Genomic DNA, 15,786 nt, shown 5'->3' with positions numbered 1-15,786 from the left:
ATTGGTTTAAGTCTACTTAGTTTCGATATACATCAAATAGGTCACAGTCTTATTACATAAGGATGGGGTAAGACCTTGATCTGATTAGTGCCATGAAGTAAGCTCTCAGATTTTACAAGAAGGTTTATATATTCAAAAAGCCAGATTTGTGTTCAAAACAAATCAGAAGCAAGCAGGCAAATAGGAGAAAAATAAAACCATATCGGAGTAGCTCTCAGTGATCATCTCATACCAATTCTTGCTCCAAGGCACCATTACTCAGTGGCCTTCTGAGCAGCAACAAGCTGTTGTTGTGTTCCTGTGTTCCCAAGGAAGCTCTTCCCATCTGCTCTGAATTTCAGCTTACTTACTCTCATACATCCTTTCTCTCAAGTCTCTGCTTAAGCTGTAGGCTTCATAGTCCAAGCTATGGCGCTCAAATTTTCTTTTTTCCTCTCTACTCTTAACATTCCTTTACACATGTCATGGTGACAAGAGAATAAATGATCTTCCCTTCTGACACTAACTCAATAGGAGCCAGGCATTCTAACAGAGTACAGCAAACAAGAAAGCATGCTATGAGACACAGAGTGATTGAATGGGTGCAGCTCACCTGGAAGAACTGCCAGTTTAAAAAAAGCACACAGATAGGGCACAAATGGGGTCAAAAAGCACTAAATACAGCACATAGTTAGCAAGTGCTTTGTTAATACCTCCTGGCAAGTGTAACATACCATGTCCAAACCACTCCTGACTTGGTCAGTGCCAACGAGAACTGTGCACCACACTCAATCTGACAAACGCCTTGGCCGTTCAGTCTTTCAATGTTCTGGGGAATGTTGCATCCTTCACTTCCTCCTCGGCCCAGCTTTCCAAAATCACCATCACCCCAAGAAAACACCAAACCTAATAAACATCAGATTGCAGGTCAAAAAATGATCACAGTACTACAATGGGCTAGAAAACTTATGGAACAAGACACTCCTACCTTCATCTGTCAAAGCAAGAGTCTGAGCATCTCTGCTTCCACAAGCAACCTGAATGACTCGGTGGCCAAGGAGCACTTTAACCTACAAAACAGAAGAAGTCAGAAGTTTTCAAACAAATTATGTTTTCCAACCTTACAGACATTTCCAAAGTCTTATAACTCATCTTGGTCACTGTGCCCAGCCATGCTCAGAATCCAACATTGCTTAGAAGCTTCCAGCTATGTATCAAAGTAGATGTAGGACATGATTGCTGAAAGCAGCATCTGCCAATCTACATTGCTTCCCAAGAAAGAGACTGGATCTTTTTGGCCTTTCTGAAATAGCTTCACTTTCACTAGAGGTATGGTTACCAAAACCTAATTTAGATCACTCCAAAACAGTGTCTTCACACTGCCTGCATGTTTTTTGTTACTTTAACTTCACGCTGTTGTCATTCGTTACAAACGTTTGCATTCCATCAGAAACAAGAAACATTGATTTTACCATCTTAGGCTTCAGCTGTGTGGTATTATCTCCATGTCCTAGTCTTCCATATTCTCCAAGACCCCAGGTATACAGCTCCCCACTAGAGGTAATAGCAGCACTGTGGGAACTGCCACAGGCAATATCACGGATGCGTTTGGTTTTCAACGCTTCTATCAGCCTGGGTTTATCACAGTTCCTGGAGAAAGTGAACAACAAATACATTGTGCTAATCATGAAATGGCCACACAATATACTCCAACTGCTGCAACACAAATTGTGCAATGACTAACAGTAATCTCAAGATAAAGTAATATGCCATACACTGATTCCAAGGTGTACTCTTTAGCAGCACCATAAATCCAAAATTTACCCACCTTTAATGTACTTCAAAGAATATTTTATGTATATGCTGCCAAACTTAGGTGAGGAATTCAAAATGTCAATGTGATGAATCAATTAAACAGTGCAAAATAGAAAGTGAAAACCAATTTCTTGTCACTGCCCAAAGCTGAGTGATTTATTAGCAGTGGATACACAGTAAGATTAAGAGATGACACTCACATCCCAACTCTGCTCTTCACAATAGAGAAATCAAAACTAGAAGTTACTGTTAGACATTAATGTGAGTACTGCTAACATTTATTCTTCATGCAGTTACAGTGTTCTCTTAATTCCCAAAAAAGATTCCACTCATGATTTTCTAATATTGGCTGTACCAGAACCATTAACAAGACTCCATAAAATTATGCATGACCTCTGGAAATATTGCTACTGGGAAATGCTCAGGAGTTCCAAATCTCACTTTCAGTAAAATTACATAAAACATGAGGCAGTTGAGCAATAAACAGTAATACTGCTCTCATCTGGACTTCCCTTTTGATTAGTCTGACCCAGTCTTAAAATATCTATTTGCTGTACCATATTAACCATCTGCTTTCATTTTGTATTATGGGCAGGTCCTCAAAATATATCAGAATGACAAAAATATTTATACATGGGTTTTGTTTATCAGGATTTTTTTTCCTTTCAAGATACTGTTCTGTGGATACATACAAAGTAATATCTGAGAAAATTCAAATTTCTTTCAAAGCTGTCCTTCAAGCTGTGGAAGATTAAAGTATGTATTACTAAAATGTGGAAGTAGTTTATTTCTGGCTAACAAGTCTGTGAATGGAAGTCTAAAGAAAAGAGCTATAAAATGATGGCTTAAATTATGAACTGTTACAGCTCTTACAGCTCAGGAATATGAAATTGCTATGCTTTTGTTCCTCAAGGCATCTCTGAAAACCATACCTTATCGAAGTAACCAAAAACTACATGTCCAAAAATATGGAATTTCATCGGTGAAATTTGAAAATACTAGTAAAGACTTTATCCATCTTCCTAAGTATTTTATTAATTGATAAAATTGATAAAATGCCTCTTTACTAAATGGCTGAAGCTTGCTACAAATGCTACACCATAAATTGGTAAATGCTGTGGAAAAAAAAAGTCTTCCTACAACACATTTTTTATTCCTACTGTATTAAAAATAATGTTGTTGCCAGTAGTGGTGGTCAGCTGTGCTGTAACACTCAACACAAATCTTTTACTGAAATACAGATAAATTTGGTATCCTTACATTCGACTGAAGTGACCAAGTTTTCCATCATCTCCTTCACCCCATGAAAACACCTTTCCATCAACAGTTAATGCCATAGCATGCCGGCCACCTGAAATTGTAAACATAAATTTACATTTTTGAGCTTTCAAGCAGGCAGCAGCAGGTCTTAGCAATAATTTGACATTGGTGTTCTTCTACAATGCAACTGTACAAGCCTTTCAGCTCCACAGACATTACTTATTTTCTTTGGAACTTTTATGTGATTTAATTTAAAATAAAGAACTTTTGTGACAGTAGGTCTCCTGGCACATACTAAAAAAAAAATTCCCACCAAACCAATAATCATTCCATTTTCTATTTTCAGAGGTGCAAGAAAAAATAATGAGAAAAACAAACCCACCATTTGGAAGTATTAAAAATGAAAACATATTCTTTCAATCAAATGCAAACACCAAAGCTACCTCCCAGCAGATAAGAAAACTCGTATGGTCTAAATTCACAGATTTTAATACAGAACCATTAGATTTAATCTGACTTTGTATACAACAGACAGAATTCAATAACCTGTATTTATTTTTTTTTAAATAATCTGATATGCTAGGGCATCACAGCACTTAAGAAAACTGCCAAACAACCATTTTCAGGCTTAATATGTTACATTTATGTTTATAAGGATAGCAATAGTCAGTACCTGAGTGAACAGCCACCTTCTTTACCACATAGTTGCTGAGAGCTGTAATCTGGCGGGGAATAGGCACAGTTCCACTAGATATTCCTAAACCCAGCCTTCCATTTGTGGCTTCTCCACAGGCATACACTTTACCCTCTACAGTCACTAAAAAGAAGAAAAAAAGTTTGGAACACCATTAGTGTTTCACAATTCAAAAATCTATTTCTGTTTTTAATTAATTTTATTTATTTTAAACTTATGTTACCTGCAAAAAGGCTTTTGGATCCCCCAGCTACTTGCACAACATTCAAGGCAGACAGGGTTTCAGAAAAGGAAGGGACTTTTATCTAGAGAAGACAGGAAATAAAAATCATTACAATTCACTTTAATGTTTTACATTCTAAAAAGAGGAGCTCTTAAGTGATAAACCAGTTAATCTACGAGGTACTTTCAGATGCTTCACCCATGCCGATCAATATTACACCAGGCAAAGGACAAAAACAATTTTTAAAAGATTAATACTGAAACTATGATAAATATAAAACCTGATAGAAAATGAAAGGCAATATAAACAAAGACTTCCTTTTACTAAAGTTTTCTTGAGAAAACTGAAGAATACAGGAAAGGTTAACTTTTTGATTCTTCAAGGTACTCTATGGATACAAAAACTATATTTTTACCACATCAATTGAAGAAAGGCTCTTAATATAATTTTCAGATTAATGAATGATCTCTTAAATTGATTAAGCATTTGCAATTAAACTCATCTTGTATTATATCAAAATTACATGTAAATGGCTGCACACTGGGCTGAAATTCCTATTGTACAATTGCCAGGTACAAGTAATACAAAAGAAAGTTCATCAAAAGTTTTATTTCATGTGTGCAAACTCAACAGGAATAAAATATTAGTTCGTTACCATCTAAAATGACTGAGTGGCTGCTAAAAATCAAGCCAGATTTCAGAGTACCAACCAAAACTCAAATTTTCTCCAATTTTCCACCCAGGAGACATCTACATGTCTTGACACTAAGAAGTTACCAAAACCTACCTTTGTAGCTTTCAGTAATGAACTGTAAAATTCTGATTAAGTCTGAATTAATTTTAAGCTGTGTAACTTGTACATTTCATTTTTCCACTGTTTCTCTTTTGTACTTAAGTGTGAAAACAACATACCTTGGAACCTTTTAGCCCTCCCAATTGGTCTTTGTCATTCAGTCCCCAAACAAAAACTTTGGTTCTTATTGTAGCTGCTGATTCAAGCCCAGCTGCCTTCTTTCTAACAAGACTGGACACATTGAGAAAAGAAAACACAGTCAGATTAGATAACAGCATGTTGTAGCATAGGCACCTTTTTACTGTAGGTACTGATTTTTACAGTTTGAAACAGTTTTAGGACTCAAACTACACTACCACAGTTGGAAAAAAAAAAAAAAAAAGAAAAAAAAGGAAACCAAACCTCAGGCCATGTATTAAATATAAGCACATCAAGCTTTTAGCTCAGATTCCAACCCCAAGTATACTGCAAAAGGGGATGAGTCATACAAAATATTACACCTCACCAGAGTGATCATCTCAGAGAATGCATTTACTGATAAAGGATTTACTTACAATTCCAATAAACTAAGATATTGATTTGTCTTTACTAGCACTCAACCTAATTAATGTGTTCTTCCTCCAATCATCTCCAGAGTTATAGGAATATACAGACATTAAGGTTCTTTACCACTTCCCCCTGCCTTCACCACTGCAGTTACCCACCTCCCAGTGTTAGCTTTATCATCATCCTCTTCCTCATTATCAGAAGCCAGGAAAGGGACTGCAGCCAAATCTTCATCCTCAGCACGTATGCGTCCCAGTATGCTGAGGCCATGGATTTTGCAATCAATGCCAGAGCTTCTGCACTGCTTGATTGCAATCTCAATATATCTGTGGTACTAAGAAGAAAAAATGCTCTATTGACATCTTTTGGGTTCAATGTAACTTCACAAACATAGTAAAAAATTAAAACTTTTGCTTGACTGTCACTTTAAGAAAATGAATCAGTAACTTAAATGCTTGTTGTTCTAGCTCTAAATAATTCATGCTTTATCATTAGCATATGGCCTCATTCATAGGAGAAGCTTCAATCCCATAGAATTCATTATGCATTTCTCCTTATTGTTGCTAGAAAAGATCAGAACTGCTATCCAAAATTATCCCCAAAATTTATTGTAATGTCTTGCTGGTTCAAAGATGTATTGATTTACATAAACCCCTCTAAAATATCTAAGTCTATAATAAAGTTACTTTGTGGTTATGGTAAAACTTTACTAACTTGCTAGAAATACTGCTAAATTAAGAGGAAAAAAATAAAACATCAGGCTTTAATTATCACAACAATGCTTTTCATCCATCTCTTGCAGCACAATGTTTTTCTGTTGCACACAAGAGTAATTTGCACATGAACTTCACTTACTTCAGTACAATCACTGAGAAGAGGCACTGTGGTGTCTGTAGGATTTATATTGATTGTCTTTAGCTCTATAAGGTTATTTAAGGAATTGCCCCCTAGAAAACAAAACAGAGAAGGAAAAAATCTTAGGATATGGCGTTTGCTTCAAACAGGCACACTGTGCATGTTAAACAGATGATTATGTTAACAAAAACCAAATAAGTACCTGCTGTTGGGTGCAAAAAAAAAAAAAAAAAAAAAAAAAAAAAGTGATTTCTTAGAGAACATACACATACCTGAAACTACAACTAGGGAGGGCATGTAGCTGCTGTCTGCAGGGTCCACTATCATCTTTAGTCTGTGAACAAGAACATCTGGAAAAATCTCCAAGCGAATCCAGTGCTAATGGAAACACAGAATTTCATTTTTAGATAGTATTGTTATGACCACCATATGATTAACAAGAATACATATGCAATGTTTTTGAAGAAAGAATGGAAAACCTCTCAATGGTACTGAACAGCTGCAATACATGGCAACTGGCCAAAGCAAAATGATCTCGTGAACTTCTTGCTTGTCCTATGTCCAATTACAAGAGAAACAATTGTAGCAAACAATTTACCAAGACCAACACCATTGAGAACACAGAAAGCACAGTACCACTGGAGGTTAGGTAATGGGACATAATGTAAGTATTAGGTTACAGTCTGTAGAAAACCTGGAAAGGGTACTTGGAGATATTCTCAGCATGCCATCAACAGAGCATCAAAACATATTCCAGCTGCAAATCCTGGTGCCTAGGCTGGTCACAAAGCACTAGTGCAGGTCAATGAAACTGGCAAACCATAAACTCCAACAGTATGAAATTTAACCTGGGGAAGTGTGGCATTCTCCATCTGGGATGGGGTAATCCCCTTTACACTTACAAACTGGGGGATGAGAGGCTGGAGAGTAGCCCCACAGAAAGAGAGCTGTGAGTTCTAGTGGATGACAGCTGCACATGGGTCAGCAGTGTGCACTCACAGCCCAGAAAGCCAACTGCATCCTGGGCTGCATCAAAGAGCAGTGACCAGCAGGTCAGAGAGGGGATTCTGCCCCTTTACTCTGCTCCTGTGAGTCCCCACCTGGAGTGCTGTATCCAGCTCTTGGGTACTCAGCACAAAAAACCCTCATGGACCTGGCAGAAGAGGGCCACTAAAGCAATCAAAAACCTCTGCTATAATGACAGGCTGAGAGAGTTGGGGTTGTTCAATCTGGAGAAGGAAAGGCTCAGGGGAGATCCTTTTAAGCATGAAGTGTACTAGAATAAAGCATTTAGGGTTTAAAGTTACCTTTCCTTGTGAACCAGAAGACTGCCAGCACTGCTCACTACCATCAATAAGACGGGAAGCCTGATTCACTGAGGATGAGACATTCAAATTCTTGACTATCCTTGACCAATCGTCCAGTAACATTCCCCGCTGGCTACTGTGCCGTCTCTTCAGCTGCTTTCCAGAGCGCCCACTGAACACAGGAGACTGACCTGCATGGTTAAGTGACACATTAAGCATGCACCTCTCAAAGAAAATTCCTTCTTTGAAATCAATCCAAAAGGGTGAAAGGAAATGTAACAAATCCAGTATCTGGAGTATGTAGGCTTAATTTAGAACACGGGTGCATGTCACATCGGCATGGTGACAATGTCTAGTACATAACACGCATGTTTAGAGGGTGTAGCTCCTGTTTTTTAAAAGGAGTTTCAACTTTACAAGCTCTTGACTAGACAGCTACTTGAAAAGTCCATTCCCTTTAAAATAGAGATCAAAATTTATGACAATATGTAATTTAAAATACCGCCCCACAGCACACAAATTTTTTACACCATTACGGCATATGAAAAACATGCAACTAAACCTCAACAAAAATCCCCTATCAAAGAACAGAAATAGGAAAGTTGGAACGCTGGAAAAATCAAATCTTGTTCCAGAAGAAGGTGGTTTAGTGAGATGTAGATCTCCTCACTTAAACCTTACTTCCACTTCCCTTCACTATTTTGCAGCATCTAGAAATCTTGATGAAAAGAATATCGTACCTCCTCTGCCCTACACAGGGCAAGGAAAAGGATAATAGATTCACACCATTCTAGCAGCACAGCCATATCAACTGACTTACTAAAGGAATGTCTCTCTAGCCCATCAGACAAACCATCATGCACATGGCAATCTATGTTTATGAACACTAGGGGGGAATCGGGTTTACTCATTTTCCAAAATAATTACACTGGTAATGTGTAATTACAAATAAATTTAGTCCAGAAGTCCAACATCATCTTGCAAATACTACAATAAGATTAATTGTTAGACAGGTGGATGGAAAAGAAATAGAAGGAAATGTCAAGAAATGAAAAGCCCAAAATTTTTGGAACTAAAATGGCTGTACTTGTTCTTGCCCTAGGAAAAAAAAACTCTGACTCTGAGTCTTAAAAGGCTTCCATCTCCCACCACACTCCTCTGAAGTGCCCACACCACAGAGGAAATGAGGCAACAGCCTCACTGATAGGAAAAATAGCTGAAGAGCAACAGAGGCTTAATAAGGCATCTTAGGTATTGCCAGCTGCCCTTGGCACCATGAGGATTCCATTCATCCACATGGAACCTGACAGCAAAAGGCAAGAGGATCAGAAAATTACACATTTTACTCTTGTTGTAGGTAAAAATGCCTTTCTGACATGCAGTTACTGTCACATAGACATTTTTAAAACTTTTTAACACTACAAAAAAGACTTAGGGGTTAATGTTTTGTTGCAGTCCATCACATGCAATTGTAGCAGTGCTATAAATGTTTTATTGTCTACAGGGTCAATCTGAAGACTAAATTCATCACATTAAGGAGCTGAAATTTAAAACTTTTTTTTTTTTTTTTCAAAACAAATGCATTTTAAATTAATCTAAGAAACACTTGGACTGCAAAACTTACCTGGTTCATTTATTCTGCCAAAAGTATGTCGGGTGTTATGCTTCCTAGTTTTAAAACACGTTTCACAAAAGTCAAAATCATCACAGTTTCTGCATTTGAATCTAGGCCCATTGATAGGAAACATCTGACAGCCATCACACCTGATTTGACAAGAGAAGAACAAGTCAATATATACATATATGGTACAAGTTAATTATTAACAAGAGACAAGGTAAGAGAATCAAGATGGTAAAATAATGGATAACCCCTATACACTAAAATAAATCATCACTTACGTGACTCCAGGATGAATGCTAGGGACCAATTCCATTTCTGACAACAAGCCAGTCCAATGAGACTGCTGGGGAAAGTCTACAATAACATCTTTTCCATTGGCACTAAATGCTGTGACAAAAACATGGAGAAAATACAAGGTGTTGTAAATCTCTATAAAATAAAGCTGAAAGTGCTGAGAGTAGTTAGCATTCCATTTGAATTTCTCTATTCTGATTTAGTTTTTTTTAGAAACAGGTCCCAAGCAAGCATATATTTCTAAGCACAAATACACTATGACCAAAATTTGTACCTCTTCAAAAAGCCTGTGCTTCACAGATTACTTCAATAACATCCCTTCCAGCCTGACACCAATACATGCCACTTTCTCCTCGCTTCCTTATGAAGCCTCCAAGTTACAATTACTTCTTAAATGAAAACCATTTGTGGTTCATCCAAAGTGTAAAAGAATTACAACAAGAAGCTGCACAGATGCTTAAAGACTTTTACTGTGTGCAAATAAAGTGGCTCAAAAGCAGATGGATAGGCTAACAAAATGGGCTGCCACAGAGTACATGTCTGTGAATTCAGACTTCAAATGCACTCTATGTTCTCTATCATCATACAATACTCCACAAAACTGTGATTTGTAAGTGCGTCTGGAAGAAAGTCTGTGTAGTTTTGAGTTTATTAGTTTTTGAGTTTTGAGTACACATTACCTTTGACAATGCCCACACTTCGGTGAGTAACTGATCCCCATTTGTATTTGGGTGTGGTGACAGAGCTTTTCACACGCACTTTGTCACCTATCTTGATATGAGAGGCAGAACTCTGTGGTGGGAATCCTGAAGAGGCAAGAATAAATGTACAGTGAATGGGGTTTCCCTCTCCAAAAATACATCTCTCAGTCTACCATTCAATTTTGTAGTTAAAAAGCAGTCAGAAATGAACTCACCTAAAAGCTCAACATGGATATATCTGACCCAGTAAGTACCACCCTTCTGCTGCCAATCACATTGCACGTTCAGGTCATGCAATCCATCTCGATCCAATTTAATAACTTTGCCTACATCTCCTTCACAAACCTCCTCATAGGTTCTGCAGCACCTAACCATCATCCCCACCTAGGGAAAAAAGGACAACAGAATGCAGTAGCTCTGTAAAGGCTTTAGTACCAAGAGAAAAGCAGTTCCAATATTGCTTTTGATCATCATACTTACCTGAATATTCTCCCTAACATAGACAGCATAGTCATCATTGCTTAAGAAATCAGCTCGTTTCTTATAGGTCTGGCTCTCTGTTACAACAGCACCACTTGACTGGAAAAAAGTCCAAAATAAACATGAAACAGTTACAAAATTTGTGTTCAGTTCAGATAAATAAAATCATTGGGCAAAGACTGAAGACAACCAAACAAAAATAAACACATACAATATCCCAGCTGCATGCCAAAATGGGAAAAATCTTCAATAGATTCAATTCACTATAAGAATAACATTTATGATCTACTTGATTTTAAATTAAAGCTTACTTTCCAAAATTACTTCTCAAGGAATATAGATGCAAATTTTCAAAATGTCTGAAAGGACCTGCAAGTTGCTTTTATGAAACCTGATTGCCAAGGAAAATCAGAACACAGAGGATTTGTCACCACTCTAATTAGCCATGAAGATACACATTCACATTCCTCTTCTTAGGTCATTTGTTGGGAGAGGAAAAAAAAAAAGTGGTTTATGCTAATCTCTAACATAAAGCTTACCAGCTTTTCTTTAGACAGTACAATGAGATATAGAGTACTTCTTTAAATAACAAGTTTAAAAATTGTAGTTATTAAAAATTATTCTTTTCAAGATTTGATTAGCTTATATTTTTTAAGAGAACTACTGCTTTCCAGCTATGAGAAGAATTTTCAGAAAACTTTGGTCTGTTCTGTGTATTAATTTTTTTTTCATTAAAGGCAATATATAGCAGATTTTCATTGCAATACTGATAAAGATAGCACAAGCTGTGACGTTAATTTCCTTCAAAATATAATGTATTAATTTTAATTTAAAATCCCATATGTGCAAGATAACTCAACTTAAGTCCTTCAAGGATAAACAGATATATGAAACCCATTTAATTTTATTGGCAAGTCTTTTTATGAAACAGTTCTGAAAGTCAGCAGAAGACTAATATAAATAAAAAACTTTAAAGCTATCACACTCAATAGGCACTGTAACAGTAATTTTATTATCAATAAGTGGGAAAAGTTTTTATAAGGAAAAGGCTAAGTTATTTAATAGACTTTTTTTCCATTTATTCACTAGTTCTTAAGTCCTTCCTTGTAGGTAACATGTTTGTTTTTCAGACCAAGATAAAGGAGAAGGGAGAACTCCTCTACCAATATTACACTATAACATCAACTATTTTTGAAGAAACCAAGAGCACCTATCAGGGATACCTGGAGATACCACCAGTGAAACATCTACCTGTATTCTCACAAGGATACATATATAACTCACAAAGTATTTATGGATTATTCTCACTTGTTTTATGTCATGTCTTAGAAACACAGGGCAAATATGATCCTTTTTTCTGTTTTGAAAGCTTGAGACAGCAGATTGTCCCTGTACTCTCACCATTTTCCCAAAAAGGGAAGAATTACAAAATTTGAAGCTAGCTAGGTTTACTAACTTAATACTCACAACAGGACAAGCAGCTTCAGCTTCTTCCACTTCTTCTGCTATTTCCTCATCTGAATATTCATCAGAGATAGTATCAGCATCAGAAAGATCCGTAATTTGAACATCAGGGTGATCCAACAACCAGCCAACTAAGGCTTCCACTCCTAACACAGAAAACAAACTCAGTTTGCCTCCAAGGGATTCTCTGACATCCTTAAGACTGTATCCAAAAAGAGGATAACAACTGCTCCCTCAAAAGTACTTTTAATCAGCTTGAAACTCTTCTTCTTCTAATATTATTAATTTTTCTAAACACAATACCTGGCAATCCAGAAGCACTTCCAGAGGTTCCTGACAGAGATTTTAGTGCAAATTCTATGTTTTTCCTAGGAAATCCCATTTCCATGAGTTGAACTACAATGGGGAGAGGTGGAATTGGAGATTGCTTGCGTTTCTTCACTTTTGTTGGTCGGATATGTTGTACTGTAATGGGTGTTGTAGCTTCACTAGAGCTGCAGTCCTCAAACAGTGGAGTTGAAGGATGTGTAGACTCTACAGCCAGATACTGGCACACTGCCAAAGCAGCAGCCTAGAGGAGAACAAATAAATCAGTCCAAGCAAAACAAGAATATTTAGAATATTTAGTAGGTTTGTGTGTGAGAACATGCATGCCTTAAATTAAACATTATTTGCCCAAAAGGGTTCAGTGCCACTTCTTTTTCAAAGCTATAGTTTAATAAGCTTCAACTGGAATGTGAATTATAAAGAGTTATTTCTTAGGTTACTTAGCAGAAAACACAGACTCTACCTCAAGCTCCTGTTTGTCAAATATGGCTTTCACAGGTGATGGTTGTGTAGCAGCTGACAAAAGTTGCTGCAAAAGGATCATGGGAGGCTGAGGTCCTTCAGGAGACATATCTCCTATGTCAGGAGAGGCAACTGCTCCATCCTCTTAAAGAAAAACATTATTTTAACCAAAGCCATGTAACATAGTCAATCAGGAGACTTATTCTAGGGCTTACTGTTATTTTTCACATATTTCTTCTCCAGAGATACAATGCATTTAAAATTAAGTCATATGTACCACAATCTCCGTACAAGAAAGCAAGTATAAAATTTGTAGATAAACAATATATTTATTAAAATACACCTAAGACATGTCTAACAGAAACCACTCAGTGGACAGTGGATTTGCACCTTGTATCTTTTGAGTCCACCTTTTTTTCAATAGGACTATTAGTAGGAGGTACTTCCAGGATAAACCACTAGATATAGACAACCAAGAATTTTAGTGATCCCAAAACCATGGTGTATGCTTTCTGGATTTCCTTCAAAATATAATGCATTAATTACTGGAGTTATTTTCTCCATAATGTACCTCTTGGGAAGAGCTCCCTTTAGATATTCATTGTCCCTTCAAAACAGGGTACTTTTATTGAATCCATTTGCTCACAATTCTGCACCTTTCATATTTAATTTTGTATTCCTGTTGGCATAAACATTCGTGTTTCCTAAATCTTTACTGTGACTATCACACAAAAATATTCTCTCTTCATTAAACAATAATAAAACAGTTAACAGTCCTCAACATATGTTGTTCTGTTTTTCTAAAAAAAACTGTTACTTTTTTTTTTTCCCTTTAAAAACAATGGTAAGAGTGAAATCATGCTCCATTCCTAAAAAAAACCCTTTAGATTCTGTTGACTTAAAATCTGGCAATTGACAAAAATCCCCACAGAAATATCCATATAAGGCAAACATACTATTACATTTAAAGATATTGCATACTTCACAAATACAAAAAGAATTAATAAATACTCCAAAGGCATTGATAGCTATCCTGAAAGCTGACACAGTTACTGTATTTATTTTTATATGTAGAATGCAGGTAGAAGAAATAATTCTAATTATTAGAACTACAAGTCCTTCAACTCCTTTAATATTGTGCTTAAGAAATTGTTTTTCCATACTTGTTTCACTGGAAACTGCAAGATATTTCAAGTAAAATCAATAGCCAATTTTAACTTTTGAAGCAGAAAAATAAAACCACAGCAAAAAGTATTAAGTATATTAAAGTTACTTACAAAGCTTACTAACTACAGAAGACCTATAAACTTAGCTAACTCCAGTATTTCAAGCTGCAAACAGCTGGCATTCTGAGTTTCCAAATCATGAGTTAAAAAGTTAAAATCTTTTTAACATAGGAGCTTAAAACATACACGAATTTTAATTTTTAATGTTTAGAGAGCAAACTGAATTTCTACCATCCAACAGCCACTAGCAAGGGTTATGGTCACATACTCTATTGACCATCAAAACAAAGACCAGCACAGTCAGGTAGAATTTCAGAATACCTGCAGGATTTAATGCACACTCCTGAACAGCTGGCTGAGATAAGATCTGCCTTAGTGTATCCTGGTGAGAAAGCAGAGCTCGTCCTGCTTTTAGGATGTACAGCTTTAACTGCTGGCACCGCAGCAGATCCAGATCAACTTGACCTATCAGAAATATTAAGCAACCATTAGTGTTAGAAATCTCTTATATTAGAGAAGAAAGATTACCATTCATACAACCTCAGCCCAAACACCACTTTACATCTTAACTCACTGTGCACATCTCATGAGCCAGTTTAAACAGCACACGGATCAAAAGTGCACATATTGTATGTCTCATGGTATTAAAAATACTATCTTTCTACTTTTCACACCCTGGACAATCACACAGCTGATTTATAACACAGGAAGTGCAGCTAAGATGTTACTTGGATCCAGTATTTTAAATAACTCAGTATAGTAAGAGCCCCAAATTTTATTTACATTTTCCCATCAAAGACATTTCACTTGCAGTGCAGAGCAATTCAGCCTCTAGCTAAACTTGTCTCTTCAGCGCCTATTATCCAGTGCTAAGAACACAGGTAAGGTTCCAGGAAATCCTTTTTCTTATCTATGTTTGCTGATAATAGTATTTTTCTCAGAGCATATTCATCTACTTCCAAAGAAATCGAACAGCAAAAAGCACTCAACTGTACCTGAAAGACCTTGATTGGGAGACTTCATTCTTTGTTTTTCTATTTTACTTCCAGCCAGATTTACTAATTGAGCCCAAATGGACAGCATAGGTTCAGTGAAAGGCAAGTTGTTCACATTAAAAGCCACAACTGGAAGCTAGACGCAGGGTAAGAACCAGACAAAAAAAAAACCAACAAACAAAACAGGTAAGCATTTTCCTAAAATCTCACAAAGTCATTTAAAAGTTTCAATGGTTATTAACTGCAGAAGAGGAAAAGTATAATTTGTTTTACTGCTTTTGACCAGGAACAGCTAGACAGGATTTCTATTCCCTACACAGCTCCTAAGCCTGCATTTGCACCACAAAATTGCAGGTCTTGGTGAAAAAGCACAACAGAGTCAGAACAAGAAAGAACTCCAGACTCCGAAGTAGACCAGGCATTTTGGCCAACAACTGAAGTTGTATCAACCAAATCAACATTCAATTCCAAATATCCAAAACTTTCTACATTAATTAGCAAATCAAGTTAAACAGAAAGCTTCTCTCATCTAAGAGAAAATATAAACCAAATTACAATAACTTGGGATTTTACCACAAGACAAACAACTCCAGCTTAAACCTCTTTTCTTTCACCTCTCCAGCAAATGATGATGAGGATTTAAAGGTCCTCCAGAAGTTTGTATGAGAACCATCTTACATTCAAAGCATTGTGTGTGTTGAATGTCAGTGTATTCAGCCAATGAAGAACAAATGCTTTCTTTGG

At 36.6% G+C, this 15,786-nt stretch overlaps 1 protein-coding gene across 1 annotated transcript in view; it reads right to left on the bottom strand.

Annotated features, from left to right (window-relative positions):
- HERC2 (HECT and RLD domain containing E3 ubiquitin protein ligase 2) overlaps positions 1–15,786 on the bottom strand; it is a 101,947-nt gene that overhangs the window by 30,569 nt on the left and 55,592 nt on the right. The window contains exons 43-63 of the mRNA XM_056491813.1: positions 15,043–15,178; positions 14,369–14,512; positions 12,823–12,965; positions 12,336–12,603; positions 12,036–12,178; positions 10,569–10,667; positions 10,304–10,472; positions 10,068–10,193; positions 9,372–9,480; positions 9,097–9,236; positions 7,473–7,663; positions 6,438–6,543; positions 6,166–6,257; positions 5,469–5,644; positions 4,884–4,995; positions 3,972–4,053; positions 3,728–3,871; positions 3,055–3,145; positions 1,452–1,629; positions 968–1,049; positions 714–885 (exon numbers count right to left, since the gene is read on the bottom strand). Coding sequence (XP_056347788.1) covers positions 714–885; positions 968–1,049; positions 1,452–1,629; positions 3,055–3,145; positions 3,728–3,871; positions 3,972–4,053; positions 4,884–4,995; positions 5,469–5,644; positions 6,166–6,257; positions 6,438–6,543; positions 7,473–7,663; positions 9,097–9,236; positions 9,372–9,480; positions 10,068–10,193; positions 10,304–10,472; positions 10,569–10,667; positions 12,036–12,178; positions 12,336–12,603; positions 12,823–12,965; positions 14,369–14,512; positions 15,043–15,178 — 2,903 coding nt within the window. The remainder of the gene's footprint in view (positions 1–713; positions 886–967; positions 1,050–1,451; positions 1,630–3,054; positions 3,146–3,727; positions 3,872–3,971; positions 4,054–4,883; positions 4,996–5,468; positions 5,645–6,165; positions 6,258–6,437; positions 6,544–7,472; positions 7,664–9,096; positions 9,237–9,371; positions 9,481–10,067; positions 10,194–10,303; positions 10,473–10,568; positions 10,668–12,035; positions 12,179–12,335; positions 12,604–12,822; positions 12,966–14,368; positions 14,513–15,042; positions 15,179–15,786) is intronic.

Source organism: Oenanthe melanoleuca, chromosome 1 (genome assembly GCF_029582105.1).
Source record: "Oenanthe melanoleuca isolate GR-GAL-2019-014 chromosome 1, OMel1.0, whole genome shotgun sequence".
Lineage (NCBI taxonomy): Eukaryota > Metazoa > Chordata > Aves > Passeriformes > Muscicapidae > Oenanthe > Oenanthe melanoleuca.
Note: the sequence above shows the minus strand (reverse complement) of the source record. Positions and strands in the feature narration are given on the sequence as shown.